Source organism: Tremella mesenterica, assembly GCF_000271645.1.
Source record: "Tremella mesenterica DSM 1558 unplaced genomic scaffold TREMEscaffold_3, whole genome shotgun sequence".
NCBI lineage: Eukaryota > Fungi > Basidiomycota > Tremellomycetes > Tremellales > Tremellaceae > Tremella > Tremella mesenterica.
This window is the reverse complement of record NW_006711227.1, coordinates 1,270,040-1,289,928: the sequence shown is the minus strand read 5'-3', so window position 1 is coordinate 1,289,928 and position 19,889 is coordinate 1,270,040. Positions and strand designations below refer to the sequence as shown.

Here is a 19,889-nt window from a genome sequence, read left to right as displayed (position 1 = left end):
AGAGGATGGAATAGCAGGCAGAGGTAGACTTTTGTAGTACCGCAGAAGGTTAGAAAGCAATGGATCGACAAGGGGGGTCGACAGTGTATGAAAGGGTGTCGGAAGGGTTGCTTTGATATTCCAAAGCCCCCGTCGGGCCGTCCAGTGAAGGACCGAGAAACAGCAGGGCATTCGGCAGCGTCGGCGTGATCATGCAGTCATACTCTGTGGATAGAGGAGTGAAGGCTGAGCGGTTACAAAGAGGAGGAGAAAGGAACAAGGACTCACTTTGTCAAGTGTGTGTGCTACCTGTCGGAGAAAGGGACGTGATGCACATCGCTCCCTCCCTTCAGAGTACACAGGCCGTTATTGCATAGAACGTCATGCGAGAGATCGTCGGAGCCTTATTACCTCGTGTTGTTCGGTGAGTAAGGCATAAATGTGTGTGTCCTGCCAGCAGGGTTGTTTACCGTCGGTTTCGAGTGGGGGCACGAGGGAGGCTAAAGCGGGGTGTGATGATGAATGGATCTGCATCATCAGACGCTTTTTCTTCATACGCCGAGCAGGACGAAACCGAAGTCGCAGATGTCAAAAGGCAATTGAAAAGATAATAACAGTTGTTGTGGGTGGACAAGACAAGTTGTGTGGTTTTTGTAGAGGAACAATGAACGAAATTAGACTTGTTTTGCTCACGGGGTGGAGGTTGAAACATCAATCGAAGTGTCGTTGTCCCGAAATTGAAACTAAAGCAAAACGGGACGGAAGATGACGGTATGTGTCTGAGAAGACAGTAGTAGTACAACGAAAGTCAAGCAAGCAGCATGCAGAGAGAGTGTATGGCAGGAGTGAGCGACGGTGAGGGTGAGAAAGAGAAGGCAGGGCGAGAGAGAGAGCACATTGAGCAACCCTCGAATCTGGTGGGCAACCGCGGACGCTCGGACCTCGTTCCGTCGGAAAGCCAAGTCTCCCTGTGATCACCAAATGTCGCATGTCGCAATGCCGGCGCCGGCACTGTTTGCCTGAAAATTTCGTCTCGATAAATCCTCATAGTACTCATAGTGAAGCATGTTACGATACGGTGCTGGGACACGATATCCCTCACGACGTTTGCTATCCCTGCGACAAACATTAAGAGTGATACCCCAACGTCGATCGTGGTCAGATGATCCTACGTTTCGTCCACCTCCCATCTCTTCCCGAATTCGACCCATAATCCCATTCCTGATCTATTGGACATTCGTCACCTCCCTTGCTCTGAACCTATTAAAAATCCGCAAACGCGCAGAGGAAGACAACGACAGGTATCAAGCTCGAATATCAGTATTACAGGGCGTCATCAGAGGACTGGAGGAAGGACGAGTGGACGAAGAAGAGATGAGGCGAGATTTGGAGATGGTCGGACTGAGAGATAGACGTGGTAAAGAAGTCGTGGGAGACCTGGGCATCGTAAGACCTCTGAGTTGGAGAGAGGCTCTGTTCGGACTCTCTAAGGGGAAGGATACGTCGGTGCATGAAGGAGATGCGGAAACGTCTCTGCAAGAATGGCTAGAAGGTGGGTACATGACTATCCTATCTTAATCTGCATACTTCCAACTCTCATGACTACGTGCTACCACTGCCACTGCCGAGATTATCCTGACTCCCAGCTGTAGGAAGCTCTCCCTCGACCACTTCTCATCCGTCCCCTCCTCTTTTCGAAGGTCGTGCTGGTCCAGACAACTCGGGTGGGACCCGAAGGGCGCCTTCATCTCGAGTCTACCTATGACATCAACCATTCAAAATGGTCGCGTCTCGGGGCACTAGCCGCTGGACCTGATTGAAATCATTCAGGCGCCCAATTCAATCGCCGCGACTAACGTCTCGCAGCATCTTTGAGATCTGATGTGCGGCATTGGACGGCATGTGAGACGTATCAAATCAGATGGTTGAGCTGCTGACAAACGAGATTAACCTCCAACTGATCAATTGGCGCAACGGTGAGACGCCGAGAATTGACATCCCACCGACAACGCTCCGGAAGCATCAACAATATTGTGGCTCTCACCCTCAAGCCGCCAACTAATGATGTTTTGTACCTGGGCTGATCCGCCAATTGCCGCCAGAGCTAGCTTTCCGAGTCATCCGGTTCAGGCCGCGTGAGACCTGCCTCAGAACTGGCGACAAACGCTTGATTGATGGTTGATGGTCAAAGGAGGGTTTTTGTGAAAGACCTCTGTTTCAGAAACGATCAAAAAGTGAAAATCTCTTTTTTGGCGAACGATTAGAACGCGCAGATCATGTTTAGCACGGGAGAGTAAAGAGGAACCAGGAGATCGTTTAATATCGAGATCGACGCTATACCAAGGAGTGACCTCATCGTGAGTAGCTGAGACCTTGCTCGACGTTTTAAAAGATCAGCGTATTGAGTATTGTTGGGGATGGGGCAACAGATTGGAAAAACCAAAGTGCAACCGAATTGACGTCAAGACATGATGTCGAGAGGCTTTTCTTGTTCTATCAAACCGTCGTCAGAGCCTCCACCGTGATAGAAGAATTTACGCCCGAAGCCTCACCCTTGCCCGACCCTAATTACTCACAGACCTTCCGTTTACCGGACCAAATGTCCTTTCAACTAATTTAGGCATGGGCCCAGATTGTATCCGCCGAGACCGGGACCTTTGAAAGGAAGGGGGGTGCTCCATAGTCCTTGCTTGATGGACCATTGATCACTACTCATCGCCTCTGTTCGACCGCCCTGAACGACTTTGAGCGCGATCTCCAAGGTGCATCGGTCGATCTCTCCAAGTCTGATGGACGATACCGTCTAGCCGCCCGGCTGACGCTGATGGACTTTCACCACATTCGCTTACGACACTCTCAGGCTTCGCGTGGAGGTGGTAATGGTCGACGCTCGGACCATGCGAGTGGGGCAAAAGAACTAGTGATAGACCGAAGAGCAAATGAGCAATCAGGAAAATAACGAAGAAGAGAGAATAAATAAAAAATTACGGGGTGGGGGTCTAGCGGTCTGCGGTCCGATATCGGGAAAGAAATTCAATGTATCAAGTACTTAAAGGACCCAAACCGCCGGCAACGGTTTCCCTGTTTCCCTGTTCTTAAACGCCCCTCCACTTGACCCTTGAACATCTGACACAGTGGTAACAGACGTTGTCTCGCAGCAACTGAGATCTAGAGTTATAATAACCTGTCTCGCCCCAACTCCAGACACCCCACAAACATCTCGTTGATTCTCATCGAGTTTCGCTATTCATTCACAAGACTCGTTGACGTACGACTGATCGACGCGTCCAGTATATAAACCACACCAAAGATCCTCCACCTGACTCGAGCGGCCTCAACTTTTGTCGGTTGATAACACCACACCGGCACAGACGTCACTGTCCGCGCGCCTCGAGGTTAGAAGGAACTCCTTGAACGTCCCTTCGCCGAAGTCTTGTCTCCCGTTGACCCCCTTTCACAATCGATCCGCCGGCTACTCTCTCCGCAAGAGACACATAATCCATACCTCTCGACCAACCTGATCCTTTGTCCTCGAATCCACTTCTTCTCCCACGCTTCCATTCCCGTTCCTATCTCTCTCTTTTACCCTGAAAGCATTCCATTCATTTCATTTCTTACCCCACATTTCTACCATATCATTGTTTCTTGGGGTCATCCTTCGATATGCCCGTCTCATCGCTTCCAATTCCATCTCCTGTACGCCCTCCAGCGGTACAGCTTTCTATTAGCTGCTACGAAGCCGCCCATATCGCTCAAGCCGAACTTGACGACGCGCCTCATCCTCATCATCATCACCAATCTCAACCTGACGCGTTGCTCGTACCTCAACCTGCCCCAGGACGCAAAAAGACGTCAACGACAAATGGAAAGAGCAGACGTAGAGGCGGTCAGCAGTATAACGCGGATTGGAAAACCACCATGGTGAGCTTTCAGTATCTTCTTTTCTCCTCGATGCTTCGATACGAGTTTGCCACTCTAACGCGTGTTGTGGCTGATCAAGCAGTGCAACATGACACCCTTCGGAGCATGTACGAGACCGCAGACGTACTATTCACTCTTTTGCGAGTTTGTGAGTGTACATCACTTGATCGCATCAGACGCGTGTCACTTATCCCCCTCGAAATGAAAATATACGCCCGATGCTGACCCCCTTCGCAGCATTCATGTAGAGCCGAAAACGCCGATAACACCTCGTGTGGGAATTTTGTACCTCATCCAGAGGAAACACGCTTTTGCAGTGCTGGTTGTGAGTATCGTTCCTCTTTTCTCTTATCCGTGTGTTTTCACTTCAGTACTCGCGTCTGAATCATCTGTGTTTCGGAATCGGGAGGTGATCCGAAGACCGATGTGGTAAATGCGAAAGGTATGGCGCTGACGGGAACAGATCACCGTGAGACCGGCTGCGAGACCAAAGTGCTCGATCTTCTCAATCGTCGAAAGGAAGAAAATCGTATCGCTCAACGTCGACGTTCAGAAGTCCATGCTCATGCCACGGCATACTTCGATAAATGCTTCGGCGATATAACATCAACACGCCGAAATTCTCCTCCTAGCTACCCTTCTCTCCCATCTCCTCCATCCTCATCAAATACAGTTGTTGCCCCCATCGCCGACAGTCGAATGCGTTGGGGAGGTGGCTCTTCTTCGTCTATTTCGTCGATCTGTTCCGGTCCGGCTATCAGTCCGCCTGCCAGTGTGCGCAGTTCGGATAAAGAAGACAGATCGTGGGGGAGTCACGGGGTGGACAAGTGGTGGGCGGGAAAATGGGTACACGAGATTAGACCTGTCACCCTTCCAGGGTTTCGGTCCCCGCAATAACACGAGTCGGTCTTCTCGACAATCATCAATCTGTTCCCATGTGATCAGCATGTGAGAATGTCGGGAGAATCTTATTTTCTGAGTGAAGAGTGAAGGGCTAGCTATTGTGCATCAGGGAGATATATGCGGCCTGGAGCCAGATAATCAGGGGGTGGGGGGATATACGAGAAAAGAATCATGTTGTATCTTACAGTTGTGAAGTGGGGAATTTGGCTTGCAGTTTCGTTGTATATTCTTCCATAGTACGATTTTTGCTTATAGTCATGTTTCCGCCCTTCTGGCGATGCGCATGTGATCGTTGATAATTGCATCCGATTTCACATATTCATGCCTGAGTCCAATGTTATCGCAGATTTCCCAGCGTCAATACCCTCCTCGATATCTTTGTCTAGTCTTGTGAGGTTGTGTAGTTGTATCCTTGCCACCTCGTGCCTTGACGTCGATATCCGACTCCTCATCCCACCCGATAACAGATCCGCCTCCGAATCCCTTGGCTCTCCATTCTCCTTCCCAATCCCTATCTTTCTCCTTGTCCTTTGATTTCCGCCGCTTTACCCCATTCTCCCCACTCCGTTTCTTATCCCCCGTCTCACTCAGCGGACTGGGTGGTCTGTGATCCTGTTCCTTCACTCTCCCCAAAGGCGTCTTAGTCCTTTTAGGAACAGATCCGGGCGATCCTTCATGTCGATTCGGTGGCTTACTGTTCTGTGACGTCGATTTCGTCTTTTCCAAACCAGGTCCTGTGAGATGTCCAAAGATCATTCTTGGTCCTGAACTAGGCAATTTACTCATAAACCTCTTATGACTGAAGGCTGTGTCTTCTTTCTCTTCTCCCTTTCCTCTTGACTGTCCCACACCGTCGGAAGGTTTAAGGGTAGACGAATGTCGAGGACGATCGAACCAATCGTCAATGTCTGAATCGTGTGAGATAGACTGTTCGTTCGCCAAAGCTTGGAGTCGCTGACGGGTTTTCTCTTTGCTTTTCCTACCCACTTCCAGGGGTACGTTGGAAGGTTGGAGGAAAGGAAGAGGAGATTCGTCAGGAGAGAAAGAACGGAATCGATTGTGAGTTGGTGTAGCGGTTGATCTAGGAGTGTGTGAGAGAAGAGCGATGCTACCGTATGGACCTCGTGAAGCGGTTTGACGTGAGAAGGCTGAAGGGACGGTAAGACGTGAAACAGAACCTCTGCGATAGGGACAGTCCTAGGAATCAGCCTACTCATTCATGACATTTGAAAGTTTCTTTTGAACAGTCAACTCGCAGCGGTTGAGCAGAAGTCGGCGTGTGAGAGTTGGGTTGGAGGATTGCAATGTTGATATGATGGGATTACGACACAGTAGATCAAAGAGATTTAGTGACGTGATTGGAATCTAAAAAACAAACTCACATCACCAAGATGCCCTTGTTGAGCACAGTTATAACACCACTCTTCGTACGCATCTCCACCCACAGCCTCCTTCGCCCAACCCTGTACTCGAGCTTTCTTTTCTCGACTCGCTTCCCTAGCCTTTTTAGAAAGATACGAATAAACTCTCCAGACACTTGGACATCCCTTCATTGTTCAGCTCAGGACGGCTCACACGGGATAAATGTCTCACTGCAGCCATATGATCTCTACTTCCACATTTAGCACATCCATGTCTTCTCGATGTCTTTGAACTTGGTTCCTCGCATTCCTAAATTTTAGCATGAATAATCGCATTTCTGACGATGAGAGGGCTCACTGAGATTCTATGCCCCCGTTGACCACAATTAAAGCATACAAGACCAATTGGACAGAAACGTCTCTCGTGATCGTCTTCTTTTCCACAAAGTGTACACTGACAATTTAGTCATATCAAGGAGAGATAGATTTATTGAAACTGACTATGGTATGTGGACAAGCGTTCATTCTATGTCCCGGTCTTTTACAGTTTTGACATATCTTTGACCGAGTGGCAGAAGCCAGAAAAGCTGCTTCTTCCGTTTGAGGAGTGTTTGGAGTGGTATCAAAGTATCGGGGTACGCCCTGTCTGTTAGGACACCACAAAGATATGTAGATATATGTTCGACTCACTTTGGCAACATCATCATCTACAAAGTGTAGACCTTCCATATCTTCATTTTCATCCCCTCTATCTGATCCAGGAGGTGAGGTGAGGGTGACATGTCCAGGTAACAATAATGTGTCTTCTTTCTCTTCCACATACGACTCCTCCGCTTGTATCTTCCCTTTCGCAGCCAGTGTAGGGTTTATATTTAAGACGACTGGAGGAAACTTTAAAGTTTCTGAAGGTTCATAAGGGAGAATGAGGGGATCGGTGCTTGATGAGGTTGCTGGACCCGCAATGGTCACATTCTCTTCTACTACCGTTTCGTTTGATATTACAGTGGTGTCAAGGGTCGTCGTCATGAACGAAACGAGGCTGATGCTAGAGACAATGGATCTCATCGGCGTGAAACATTCAGGAGTGTAAGGAATGGAGCTTGGACCAGCTTCGGATTCTCCAAGTCCGGAAAAAAAGGTATCGCTCGTGACCACCAGATCATTGTCCTTGTGGAGGTCGGCATCATTGTCGCCAGTGAGATCGATCACTTCTTTTGTATGTCTGGTTGGACGGACAAGTCTCTTCTTTTTGGCTGGTGTCACATCGACCGATGGGATTGATTTGGGTTTTCCTTTTCCCTTGGACTTTGAGCCAGAGGGGATGTCAGACTTGACCATGACACTACTCAATCTTCACAGAATACTACGATCGTAGTAGAAATGAACAGAAATCTTTGCCAAGTGCTCGATTTTAAATGGGGGGATCCCTTAAAGTGCAGTTTCACTGGAGGATGGAAAAAGTTGGCCAGCTCTTGACAACCCTTGCTTTTCCCATCTTTCGTTCGTGCGACCATCCCCAGTTCATCTACATACAGTAGTCATCACACAGTCAAATATCAAAAGCACTTAGTTGTCTGGGGAAAGCTGGATAGACGTTGGGACAACTTTGCTGCGAGATCAAAGGAAGTCGCTCACCTGATTGTGACAGCGACTCGAATTCGTCGCTGTGTCAGCCGACATTCCACAATCAGTACTCTTTCTTCATCGCCTACACATTGTTCGCCGCTTTGCTGTCAAACAATAATCACACCGTTCACCATGTCTTTCCCTGCTCATGACCGTAAGTCGTTTCACGATCTCGGACCGAGGCCCGTGCTTATCTTCCTAGCCAATGCCTCCATTTCCATTCCCAAGGTGGAACAAGCAGTCCTCGACTTTTGGCGAGAGATAGATGCTTTTCACACTTCCCAAAAGCTCCATGAAGGTATGCCAGAGTATAGCTTCTTTGACGGTCCTCCATTCGCGACGGGTAAACCTCACTATGGTCATCTCTTAGCTGGTACCATTAAAGTATGTCCTCATCCTCTGCTTTACAACTTTTTCTGACAAAGATAGGATATCGTCACACGTCACGCTCACTCGACTGGTCATCATGTCGAGCGAAGGTTCGGATGGGACACACACGGTCTTCCTGTGGAACATGAAATTGATAAATCGTTGAACATCAAAGGAAAGGATGATGTGATGGCAATGGGAATTGCCAAATACAACGAAGCCTGTCGAGCCATTGTCATGCGTTATTCTTCTGAATGGGAAGCGACGGTGGAACGAATGGGAAGATGGATTGATTTCGAGACTGGCTACAGGACGTATCAACCGACTTTCATGGAGAGCGTGTGGTGGGTGTTCGGTCAATTGTGGGAGAAAGAACAAGTGTATAGGGGTTTGAGGGTCATGCCGTACTCTACTGGCTGTACGACACCCTTGAGTAATTTCGAAGCTGGAGAGGATTACAGGGATACCAGGGATCCAGCAGGTCAGCGTTATTTGTCCATGTAGGAAGATTGAAGCTGATGAAGCGTAGTGACCGTGGCATTCCCATTGATCGACGACCCCACAACGTCTCTCCTTGCTTGGACGACAACACCTTATACCCTCCCTTCCAATCTTGCACTTTGTGTTCATCCCGATTTCACCTACATCAAGATCCACGACATTGAACGGAACCAAAACTTCATCCTGCTAGAACAATTGCTCGGTACAGTGTACAAAGAGTATGCTGGGGGTAAAAAGCCGGATCCCAAAAAAGAACCCAAGTTTAAGAAGATTGGGTCTTTCTCGGGCAAAGATATGGTCGGGTGGAGATACCAGCCGATGTTTGACTACTTCACTGAGCAGGTGGGTGCACTCGTACTTACGGAATATGACATCTGTGTGATACTGACATTCAGTACGAAGACCGAGCTTTCCGAGTGTTGTCAGACACTTATGTCACTGATGCTTCCGGTACTGGTATCGTACACCAAGCTCCTGCGTGGGGTGAAGATGATCACCGAGTGTGTGTTGCACATGGCGTAGTGAGGCTCGACGAGATACCGCCTTGCCCCATTGATGAAGCCGGTCGCTTCACCGCCGAAGTACCTGAATACCAAGGGAAACACGTCAAAGAGGCCGACGCTCAGATCATCAAAGATCTCACAAAGTCTGGTCGACTCATCGTGCGAGCAGACATCACACACTCTTATCCTCATTGCTGGCGTTCGGGAACCCCACTCATCTATCGTGCCATACCTTCATGGTTCGTCCGTGTGGCTAGTATCGCCGACAAATTGGTGGCCAACAACGAGAAGACCAGATGGGTGCCTGCCAACATCGGAGAGGGTCGGTTCGGCCAATGGTTGAAGAATGCTCGGGATTGGAATATCTCTCGGAATAGATACTGGGGTACACCCATCCCGCTCTGGGTCAGTGATGATTACCAGGAAGTCGTCTGTATAAGCTCTATCAAGCAGCTTGAGGAATTGTCCGGCGTTACTGGGATATCAGATCTGCATCGAGAAAGTATCGATCATATCACCATTCCTTCACAGAAAGGAAAGGGGACGCTGAGGAGGATTGAAGAGGTGTTCGATTGTTGGTTCGAGTCTGGAAGGTGAGTTTACAGTGTAGGCAGGTCATTTTTGACGAATAGTATGCCATATGCTCAATGCCATTACCCTTTCGAGAACCACGAACGATTCACGAAAGGTTTCCCAGCGGACTTTGTCAGTGAGGGTATCGACCAGACTCGCGGGTGGTTCTACACTTTACTCGTACTCGGTACACATCTGTTCGATACAGCCCCATGGAAGAATCTCATCGTATCGGGTCTCATCTTAGCAGCGTGAGCGGTCGGTCATATCATCAAGACCCTGCTGACATAACAGAGATGGCAAGAAGATGTCGAAAAAGCTCAAAAATTACCCTGACCCCATGGAGATCGTCAACAAGTACGGAGCTGACTCTGTCCGATTGTTCCTCGTCAACTCGCCTGTCGTTCGAGCCGACAACCTTCGCTTCAGGGAAGAAGGTGTACGAGAGGTCCTCACATCGGTCATATTGAAATGGATGAACTCGCTCAATTTCTACCTCGCTCAAGCTGAGCTTTTCGAACAGACGACGGGCGAGAAGTACGTGTATGACCACGATGCGCCAAAATCCCAAAATGTCATGGACCGATGGATTCTTGCCAGCTGTCAGACTATGATTCAACACGTAGACAAGGAAATGGGGGCGTACAGGTTGTACACCGTCATCCCGCGATTACTCAATCTGGTGGAGGATCTCACAAACTGGTATATTCGATTCAACAGGACGAGATTGAAGGGTGCCGGTGGTTTGGAGGATACAAGATCCGCTCTCAATACATTATATGAGACTTTGTTTACCCTTTGTCTCACGATGGTGAGATCTTCCTTTCACTTTAATCGTTGTCTCAATTGTGATATAGCTGACGCGTGCAGTCATCATTTACACCCTTCACCTCTGAATATGTCTATCAAGCCCTTCTTCACTCTTCTCCTCCGTCTGCTGACGCTACCGCCGACGTCCGATCTGTCCATTTCCTTCCTTTCCCCTCTATGCGTGAGGAGTATTTCGACCCCATCATCGAACGTCAGGTCCAGCGACTAAAAGCCGTCATCGAGCTTGGGAGAAATATCCGTGATCGTCGCACTTTGAAAACCAAGCAACCCTTGAAAGAACTCATCATCTTCCACCATGACCCTGAATATCTCGCCGACGTCAAATCACTCGAATCTTATGTCGCCGGTGAGCTCAATGTTGTCAACGTTGTCTATACATCAGATGAGGCCGCGGTGGGCATTCAATATCGTGCCGCGGCAGATTGGGCCGTACTAGGCAAAAAACTACGGAAAGAAATGGGCAAAGTTCGTAGTGCCCTCCCATCTTTGTCTTCGGAACAATGTCGAGATTACCTTTCTACAGGCAAGATGGAAGTAGCTGGTGTGGAGCTCATCACGGGAGATTTAGTCGTCACTCGTTTTGTGAAATTGGAGGATCAAAATACATATGAATCAGCTACGGATTTCGAAGTCATCGTTCTTTTAGATATTCGAAGACATCCAGAATTGGAGAGTTTAGCTCTTCTTCGATCACTCACTTCGAGAGTCAACAAACTTCGGAAAGAGGCAGGATTGAAACCGAGTGATAAAGTTGCCATTTTGTACAAATACGAACAAGGAGGAGAAGATGCGGTACGTGTGGCCTTGAAGGGGAATGAAGAGTATTTGGAAAGACAGATCGGAGGTTTACCCATGGAATACTCTCAAAGGGGAAGTAGGAAAGTGATCAAAGAAGAGGTAAACACGAAGGAGGCTGAAGATTTAGGAGTGGAAGAGAGGTTCGTGTTGGTTTTAGCTGAGAGGGAGTGAAGGTGTTGAAGTGTGGAAGTGTGCATAATATGAGCATTGGATGCATTCATCTGCCATGAGTTTTTGACACAGGTGATGGCCCTCTGGCAGCTGTCAATCAAAGATGGGGCTCTGGAGCGGGCAAGAATGATGTTATTCACCATACGATCGCGTACGAAGTAGTTGGGTGAATTCTGTCGATCTTGACGATGGTTGCCTACGCTCGCCTGCACCCAGTCGCACTCATTCCTATCGTCACTAGTCTACTTCATATCGTACAGAACTCTTCATTTATTAAACACTCCGTAGCTCTCAAAGCAATTCCTCTCAATTTGACATTCACAATGTCGCATCATGGTACTAAATCGTGATAAGTATCACCCATCCGTGCCCACCGGCGACTAAGTAACCTCATCGTCACATGCCGTATCACATAATTCACCTTCGGGGTTCCCCTCACCATTTCCCACTCATCTTCAACCTTTCAAAACCCGGCCCGGGATATCTTAATCTTCAATACCGTATCTCTGCCGTAAAACGAGATGAAATCAAGATCGTACCATACCAACTCTCAATTCATTTTCTCATTAATATATGAACTTCTTCATTGTGACTCTAGACTAACTCTTTAATTAAAATCATATCTCTCAATATAGTCGTAACACTCACATTCTTTTGATAGAAACTCACACTCGTTTTAGAAAGATACATAAGCTCGATTTTTATTCAAGAAATAAATATCATATCGATACTCCAAATCCAACTTTTACCTATCAACTCAACGACTTCCATTCTTCGTTCTTGACTTTCAACCACATCTTCCACATTTCTTTCGGATTCAGGAAGAATATAGATAGATATCAGTGGGGGGCTAGTGATATTTTTCAACACCACACGAAAAGACAAAAATGTATATCCCTTTACCTCTCTCAATACTCGCCGTGAGATTCGCTTCTTCTCGACCTAACTCTTCACCCGCTTTGATCATTTCAACACCGGTAAGTTCCCTCTCTTATCTTCTTCCCTCGCCTTTCCCCTTTCCGATCAATATGCATCGATTACCCCACGAGACTGTACTCAAACAACCACGCCGTTCTGAAAGTTAAGTAGAGAAGAGAGGGTATGGTGTCAAGGAACAAAGATGGGTGTAGATGGGAATGAATCATACTGACAATTCAAGGACACTCTGACACAATGTCAACCAGCAACATTCTCATGGTCACCCACCACATCACCATACTACCTCGCCCTTCTCACATCTTCCGATCATTCTTCTTCCTCCATATTAGAATTAGACGCTCAAGCATACGTTCCCGTCCCTAGAGAAACAGCCACTTGGGTGGTCGATGTTGAGGAAGGTACGACAGTGACTGTTTTGGTTCGTGATGCGACCGGTGAAGTAGCATTCAGCGAGATGAGACTTGTGGAACACGGAAATGGGGATTGTCTTTTATAATCGAGATCTGGAATCTTGGATTAGGGCAAGAGAGTATCAAGGGGTAAGCGATATATCATGTCATCAGTAGGCAGCGATACTTGTATGATTTTGGGTGCTAGTAATTTAGTGGTAGTAGTGTTCAGATGTTAAATGTGGGGATTTCCGGTCACATCCAATGGACGTGGCCCTTGGAGACCGATTGTCAATGAGGAATTGCAACCTCTCCGAAGTAGCATGTAGCGATGTACACCATAAGAGGCAATTTTTCTTGATCTCTTCCTCCGCACAGCCTCTTTTTTCCCGATGGGGTGGTTTGCATCGCCAACCCCTCGCTGGCCGTAACGATTGGAGAAGAGGTAGTCTCGGCTTCGGCACCACGGGCATTTTGTAGATCAAACACCCTGTTCCCAGACTATATAACACAGCATGTTGTGCAGAGTCCTCTCAACACTTGATCTCTCACATCTTGTCTCGACGTAGCACCATGTCGTCCAACGAACAAAGTGAGCTTAGTGGGATCTGCAAGTTTGACGAGGAAAGTCCGTACAAGCCTCAACACTGTACAGAGTGGTACCAGTTTAAATGTACCGGACTCTACAACCCGACCACCATCAATTTAGACATTGACACCTTGTTTCACATCTTCATACAGCGCAAGGAGAACCCCGTGAATCCTCATGATGGTGAGGTTTACATGGTGCTCGACACAAGGGTGAGTGCTCATCTGATATAGTGTATTCCCTCACCCCCCTTTCATGTCCGCGCCGGGTGTTTGGAGATAGCAGTGTGCATTTATGGTGAATCTCGCTGACTATCAAGCTAGAGTTGACAATTGATGCTCTTAAACAGACACTTGATGAACATCATGCATCTGGATTCGGTTCAAAGGCGATCCATATGGATTCTCTTGAATCATTGGCTTCAAGTCTACCGTCGATAGATCAATTTGTCCTTGATTTGTGTCACGAACTACGTCGCGACACCTCGATTACTCCACCAACAATGACCCTCCTTTGGCCATCAAAACCCCATCACGCCTTAACCTCTTTACTCTACACGTAACTCAGGACTTCTGACACCAAGTACGGCGAAGTTAGACGGAGTTAGGCTAAGTAGGAACAATGGGAGCAGAAGTACGGCGAAGTTAGACGGGGTTAGGCTAAGTAGGGACAATGGGAGCAGAAGTGCGGCGATGTTAGGCGGAGTTAGGCTAAGTAGGGACAATGGGAGCAGAAGTGCGGCGATGTTAGGCGGAGTTAGTCGAAGGAGGAAGAGGATGGCCGAGGGCTCGGGGAAGTTGGACGAAGTGCGTTGAAGTACGTCAAAGCGCGAGAGGGTTGGATGAACGTCTAGGAGGAGTAGATAATATTAGCTGAGAAGATCGCTGAAGTTCTTCAGCGATCCTTGATTGTTGTCAGTAGTAAAAGACAAATAGAGATAGCTATACATCGAGATACATCGCCATCAATAGAACAAAGCCTTAGTGAGAGTAACTACGCCGAAGTACGCCGTAGTTACACTCCTTTCGACGTCTGCGCCCTCCTGGTTGGGTGAGACATCGACTCAGAAGCGTGAAGTTAGCCGAGGTTCGTCGACCGTCGGTCTATAAGGAAGAAGTTGCTCGACGGCCGTGACAGTATCAAGGATCGCTCTTACCGACGACCCGTGCGAACCTCGGAGAAGTACAAAGATAATATGGAACCAGAAAGAAGAATTACACGAGGGATGAGTAGGGATGGAGACAGGATGGAGGAGAACGAGAGGAGAGCATTGGAGGAGCTTAGCAGAGCAATGGGGCAGGACCTTGGAGTGGAGGATAGTGTGGGGGGATCAATTCAAGGAGATGAGTTCGTTCCACCGGTGCCTTCTAACCCTCCTTCTCCTCCGTCTAATGCTCTCCCACCTGCGGGATCCCCACTTGGATCAGACCAAACCCCACGCCCAAGAGAAAACACTGGAAGTACGGCGAACTTGGGAGAAGAAGGAACACAAGGAGTGGTGTTGGCCTTGATGCAGATGGTGGCGAATATGAACAAAGACATGATGGAGGAGAGAAGGCGTAGGGAGGAATGGGAACAGAGAAGAGAAAGGGATACAGTGGGCGGGATTGCAGAAGGGATATCAGAAGGAGTGAGGTACGCCATGGGACGGCAAACTTCGGCGACCCCAAGCGTAGTGGGCGAACAACGGAAGGGGATAAAGCTACCTAACCCAGACCTCTGGAGAGGAGATCGGAACAAGTTAACCGCCTTTCTGTCTGAGTGCGACGTACATTTCGAATTGAACTCTCATCTTTTCCCCGACGACACTAAGAAAGTCTTTTTCATGATCTCTCATCTACGCGAAACACCTCTTCTTGCAGTGCAGCCCGATCTATCCAAAAGACCTCTTCCTGAGTACCTCACGACACACGATCAGTTCGTTAAGTACCTCAAGACTAACTTTGGTGATCCAGACGAAGAAGGAACTGCGGCTCGACAACTTAACGACCTCAAGCAAACCGGGTCTGCTTCGGACTACTTCTCCGCCTTCCAGCGACATGTTGCGATTCTTAAGTGGTCTGATGATGGAAACCTAGTTGACCGAGCCAAGAAAGGACTAAAATCGCACCTTCTAGATGAAATTGCAAGACACGGTAGATCGTTTGGGACTGTGAAAGAGCTATTGGAGTTTGTGATTCCCTTGGACAACCGCCTGTGGAGGAGACAAGTGGAGAAGGAGGCAGAGAGGAAAAGGGAAGGAGGGATAAGGACAACGACAGTGGTGGAAAGTCAGAGGACGGAGAAGAGAGAAGAGAAGAAATGGGAAAAGGGGCAACCTTCGGCGCAGGGTGGTGTCCAGGCGGCTATGATGTCGACGGTGGTAAAGAGTACACCGCCAAACATCGACGAAGTTCGCCGAAGATGGCCTAGGCCGAGCTCCGATCTGAGGGAGACAAGGAGGAAGGAGGGGAAGTGTACCGAGTGTGGTGAAGCAGGACATTGGCTGAAGGAATGCCCTGTAAGGGAGGCTAAGGTTAAGGTTGGACTGTTGCCTCCATGGGGGGAGAAGTTCGGAGAACGTGGTGGAGGATCGGGAGGGAACGCAGTACCTCTCGGACAGAGGAGGAACTTGAATGCGGTTGGAGGAGAAGTAGATTTGGAAGAGGACCAGGGAAAAGAAGAGGACCTGTCGCAGTAGGCGAGGCTCGGCGGGTCCGCCATATTCTCTCGGCCACCATTCCCAAACCCATAAAAGAAACACAGCTGATGGAGCCAGAGGATTGTGAATACAAAAATACACCACTCAGTACCCCTTGTTCATGCAATGTCGATAATCATCTCCTCATCCCTTCCGTTTCCAGAGATCAACCTAAATCGGACATTTTCATTAATGGAATAAAGCTAACTACGCTCTGGGACACTGGAGCTACTTGTTCATATATAAGCCCTAAGGCAGCAGCGAAGATAGGTGTAGAAAAGAGGCGATATCAGGTGAGCGTACCCGTTCACATGTTCGACGGCTCGGTGAGTGTCGCTGGACCCATCACCGAGTTTGTCGAAGTCGGATTTAGTTTGACGAAGGACGCCGAAGTGCGATCTGTTTGTCTCGATGTAACAACGCTCTGCGACGCAGATGTTGTGATAGGGTGGGATTGGATGAGGAAGGAAGGGGTTGTCCTTGATGGAAGAGACAACTCGGTGAAATTTCCCATCCCAACCCCACCAAGTGCGGCGAAGTTAGCGGCCATAGGGCTGCCGACTCTGACGGACGCGATAGACCTCCGCGGCGAAGATGAGCTTGAAGAGCTGAGCCCGGAGGAACAAGACGAGTTGTTCCAGGTAGTTCCTGAACAATACCACCAGTACATTGACGTTTTTAATCCGAAGAAGGGAGGAGAGACCCTTCCCCCTTCAAGGTCCTACGATTTGAAGTTTGAGCTTAAGGAGGGGGGGAACCTTAAGGTTGCTCCACTCTACTCGCTTGGAGAAGATCAGAGAAGTGCGCTGAGAGACATCCTAGACCGCGAAATGTCGGCCGGAAGAATTCGACCCAGTAATTCGCCCTACGGATCACCGATGTTCTTGGTACCGAAGAAGGCGAAAGGTCAATGGCGAATGGTCATTGACTACCGAAAGTTAAACGAGGCAACGATACCCGACGCCTATCCTCTGCCTCTGATCGGCCAGATAACCGAAGAGCTGGGAAGAGCGAGGTACTTCAGCAAGTTAGACCTAATTGGGGCTTATCAACTCCTACGAGTAAAGGAAGGTCATGAACACCTGACAGCGTTCAGGACACAGTACGGTATGTTCGAGTCTCTTGTTGTCCGAGATGGCCTACGGAATGCTCCCGCTGTGTTTCAGCACTTCTTGAATGAAAGTTTTCGAGAGCTACTGGGAAAGGGAGTAGTAGTCTACATAGATGATATACTCATCTACGGTCAAACGTTGGAAGAACTGAGGGGAACTACGGCGAAGGTGTTTGAAGTGCTTCGGAGGTCGAATTTGTTCGTTAAAGCTAGTAAGTGTGAGTTTGAGAGAGATTCGGTAGTCTTCCTGGGGTTCGTGGTTTCACAGAGGGGAATTTCCAGTAACCCGGATTACATCGATGCTGTCGTATCTTTTCCCCGTCCTAAGAACTTGCGAGAGAGTAGGGGATTTATGGGAGTTGTCAGTTATTATCGGCGTTTTGTCCCCAACTTCTCCAAGATTGCTAAACCGATCAATGACCTCACCAGGAAAGATGTGCCGTTTGTTTGGGGAGTAGAGCAGGAAAGAGCCTTTAAAGAATTGAAGGATAGGATGTGTAGGGCGCCAGTATTGGCTCACTTTGACCCTTCGTTGAAGACGCTACTACAAACAGATGCGTCGTTCTTCGGCTGGGGATTCATAATTTCGCAGGTGAACGAGTTGGGGCAAGAACACCCGGTGGCTATCGAGTCCGGAGCGTTCCAGGCGGCGCAGTTAAACTACACGGTAGGCGAAAAGGAATTACTCGCTATCGTTGAAGCTTTCAGGAGAAGGAGACACTTACTACTACAGGTAGAGACTACAGTTCTCACAGATCACTTAAATTTAACTTACTGGATGGAACCTAAACAACTTAGCCCCAGGCAGGGCAGGTGGGTCGAAGAGCTCTCTAACTTCAGGTTTAAAATGGTGTATCGACCAGGAAAACAAGCTACACTGCCGGACGGACTGTCGAGAAGAGCAGACTACCACTCAGGGAAAGGAAGTACTATGGTGCAAGAGAGCAACCTTATCCAAGGTCTGCCGAAGTTCGACGAACTTGATGATACTAGCTCTGGGTTACAACACCTGCTTCGGGCTTTACAAGGAACAAAGGAAGTACGAGAGAACGACCTCATTGACCCTATAGATTTGATAGTTGGAATACAGGAAGACGAGAGTGGAGAGTAGGTTAGAGAAGAATTACTGGGGGTAACCTGTGCTAAGTGCTCTCATCTGACATGTCACGATAATGTGCAGGAACCAGAGTCGGTCACCGAACTACGCCGTACCTCGCGGTCCCCCTTAATACTTCGTGGGGGATGGAATTCAAGAGGGTTCCTCACGTTCGATGGTCGAACTTATGTGCCGAACTACGCCGATGCTCGACTAAAGATAATGAAGACGCGGCATGACTCGGTCCTAGCGGGTCACCCAGGCTCAGCGAAGACTCTCGAGCTAGTCCTACGGGACTACGTTTGGGTTGGAGTAAGGAAGGATGTTGAAGATTACATCGCTGGATGTGCGGTGTGTCAGAGAGCAAAGACTAACAGGCAGAGACCCCATGGAGAGCTTAAACCACTGGAAGTGGCTACGAAGCCATGGTCCAGCATTTCGATGGATTTCATTGAAGAGCTCCCGAATTCCCATGGATACAATTCCATCTTAGTAGTGGTGGACCGGTTGACCAAATGGGCCATTTTTATCCCGACTACGACGAAGTTAACCGCAGCTGGCCTATCCGAGTTGATAATGGACTATGTGGTAGCTCAGCATGGGCTACCAGAGAACATAGTGTCTGACAGGGGATCGAAGTTTACCTCAAAATTTTGGAAGAACTTGACCGATAGTCTCGGGATAAGACTACATCTCTCTACTGCATATCATCCGCAGACTGATGGACAGACTGAACGAACCAACCAGTCCTTAGAGCTCTACCTTCGAATCTTCACTTCTTATCAGCAGAACGATTGGTCGAAGCTGCTTGCTCGAGCTAGCTTCGCCTACAACAACACCCATCATTCTGCGATAAATAAGACACCATTTTATGCGAACTATGGGTACCACCCTCGATGGGCTGAAGAAATTAAGGCCAGTGAAGTCGAAGTGCCCGCTGCTACGGTGGTGGTAAAAGACTTGACTGAAATACACAAAGATTGTATCGAAGGAATTGAGAAAGCTAATGAGAAGTACGCCGAAGGATACAATAGGAAACACCGGACTACGCCGAACTTCGCGGAAGGAGACCTAGTGATGCTGTCGTTAGAGAATATTAAGACGAAGAGACCAATGAAGAAGTTAGATGTTAAGCAAAGTGGGCCGTACAAGGTAGTACGGCAGGTAGGTTCTCATGCTTGTAAATTGGAATTACCAGGAACGATGGCAGGTATCCATGATGTATTCCATGTCTCCTTGCTCCGTCCTTATCACCCTCCAATATTTCCTGGTCAGCAAGCTGAGCCACCTGGGCCAGTAGAAGTAGACAATGTGGGAGAGTCTTGGGAGGTAAAGGATATTGTGGACTCTAGAGTAAATAAGAGGTCAGGAAAGTTAGAGTACTTGGTGGAGTGGTTAGGTTACGAAGGAACAGATGATTCAGTATCATGGGAACCAGTGGAGAACGTCGATGGAGCTGATGACATATTGGCGAAGTTCCACGAACTTCACCCTACTAAGCCGAAAGAAGGGCGACTGCGAAGGACTAGGAGATAGAACGTACTGCATA

The 19,889-nt window shown here is 48.5% G+C and overlaps 6 protein-coding genes across 6 annotated transcripts; 5 read left to right on the top strand and 1 right to left on the bottom strand.

The window, feature by feature from the left end:
* Positions 1–1,044: 1,044 nt before the first annotated feature.
* TREMEDRAFT_61228 (uncharacterized protein) lies at positions 1,045–1,744 on the top strand (the record flags this gene model as incomplete). Its single annotated transcript, XM_007003503.1, has 2 exons — positions 1,045–1,531; positions 1,626–1,744. The coding sequence occupies 2 exons, from the start codon at positions 1,045–1,047 to the stop codon at positions 1,742–1,744; spliced, it is 606 nt and encodes a 201-aa protein (XP_007003565.1).
* Positions 1,745–3,642: 1,898 nt separating this feature from the next.
* TREMEDRAFT_61227 (uncharacterized protein) lies at positions 3,643–4,760 on the top strand (the record flags this gene model as incomplete). The annotated part of the gene is made up of 5 exons (XM_007003502.1): positions 3,643–3,900; positions 3,983–4,048; positions 4,151–4,225; positions 4,321–4,674; positions 4,701–4,760. The coding sequence occupies 5 exons, from the start codon at positions 3,643–3,645 to the stop codon at positions 4,758–4,760; spliced, it is 813 nt and encodes a 270-aa protein (XP_007003564.1).
* Positions 4,761–5,160: 400 nt separating this feature from the next.
* TREMEDRAFT_61226 (uncharacterized protein) lies at positions 5,161–7,502 on the bottom strand (the record flags this gene model as incomplete). The annotated part of the gene is made up of 6 exons (XM_007003501.1): positions 5,161–6,000; positions 6,186–6,350; positions 6,379–6,474; positions 6,523–6,618; positions 6,666–6,806; positions 6,855–7,502. 6 exons carry the CDS (start codon positions 7,500–7,502, stop codon positions 5,161–5,163), a joined length of 1,986 nt encoding a protein of 661 aa, XP_007003563.1.
* A 159-nt stretch (positions 7,503–7,661) lies between these two features.
* TREMEDRAFT_43327 (uncharacterized protein) lies at positions 7,662–11,603 on the top strand. The gene is made up of 8 exons (XM_007003303.1): positions 7,662–7,944; positions 7,993–8,174; positions 8,220–8,640; positions 8,689–9,002; positions 9,056–9,756; positions 9,796–9,987; positions 10,031–10,547; positions 10,607–11,603. Exons 1-8 carry the CDS (start codon positions 7,923–7,925, stop codon positions 11,534–11,536), a joined length of 3,279 nt encoding a protein of 1,092 aa, XP_007003365.1. The 5' UTR covers positions 7,662–7,922; the 3' UTR covers positions 11,537–11,603.
* Positions 11,604–12,423: 820 nt separating this feature from the next.
* Positions 12,424–12,971, top strand: TREMEDRAFT_61224 (uncharacterized protein; the record flags this gene model as incomplete). Its single annotated transcript, XM_007003500.1, has 2 exons — positions 12,424–12,513; positions 12,696–12,971. 2 exons carry the CDS (start codon positions 12,424–12,426, stop codon positions 12,969–12,971), a joined length of 366 nt encoding a protein of 121 aa, XP_007003562.1.
* Positions 12,972–13,437: 466 nt separating this feature from the next.
* Positions 13,438–14,015, top strand: TREMEDRAFT_61223 (uncharacterized protein; the record flags this gene model as incomplete). The annotated part of the gene is made up of 2 exons (XM_007003499.1): positions 13,438–13,665; positions 13,773–14,015. 2 exons carry the CDS (start codon positions 13,438–13,440, stop codon positions 14,013–14,015), a joined length of 471 nt encoding a protein of 156 aa, XP_007003561.1.
* Between the last annotated feature and the right edge of the window lie 5,874 nt (positions 14,016–19,889).

Coding starts and splice junctions, on each gene's coding strand:
- TREMEDRAFT_43327 (XM_007003303.1), top strand. CDS start 7,923: ATGTCTTTCCCTGCTCATGACC. Junction 9,988..10,030: donor TCGGGTCTCATCTTAGCAGC/GTGAGCGGTCGG, acceptor CTGACATAACAG/AGATGGCAAGAAGATGTCGA. Junction 10,548..10,606: donor TTACCCTTTGTCTCACGATG/GTGAGATCTTCC, acceptor TGACGCGTGCAG/TCATCATTTACACCCTTCAC.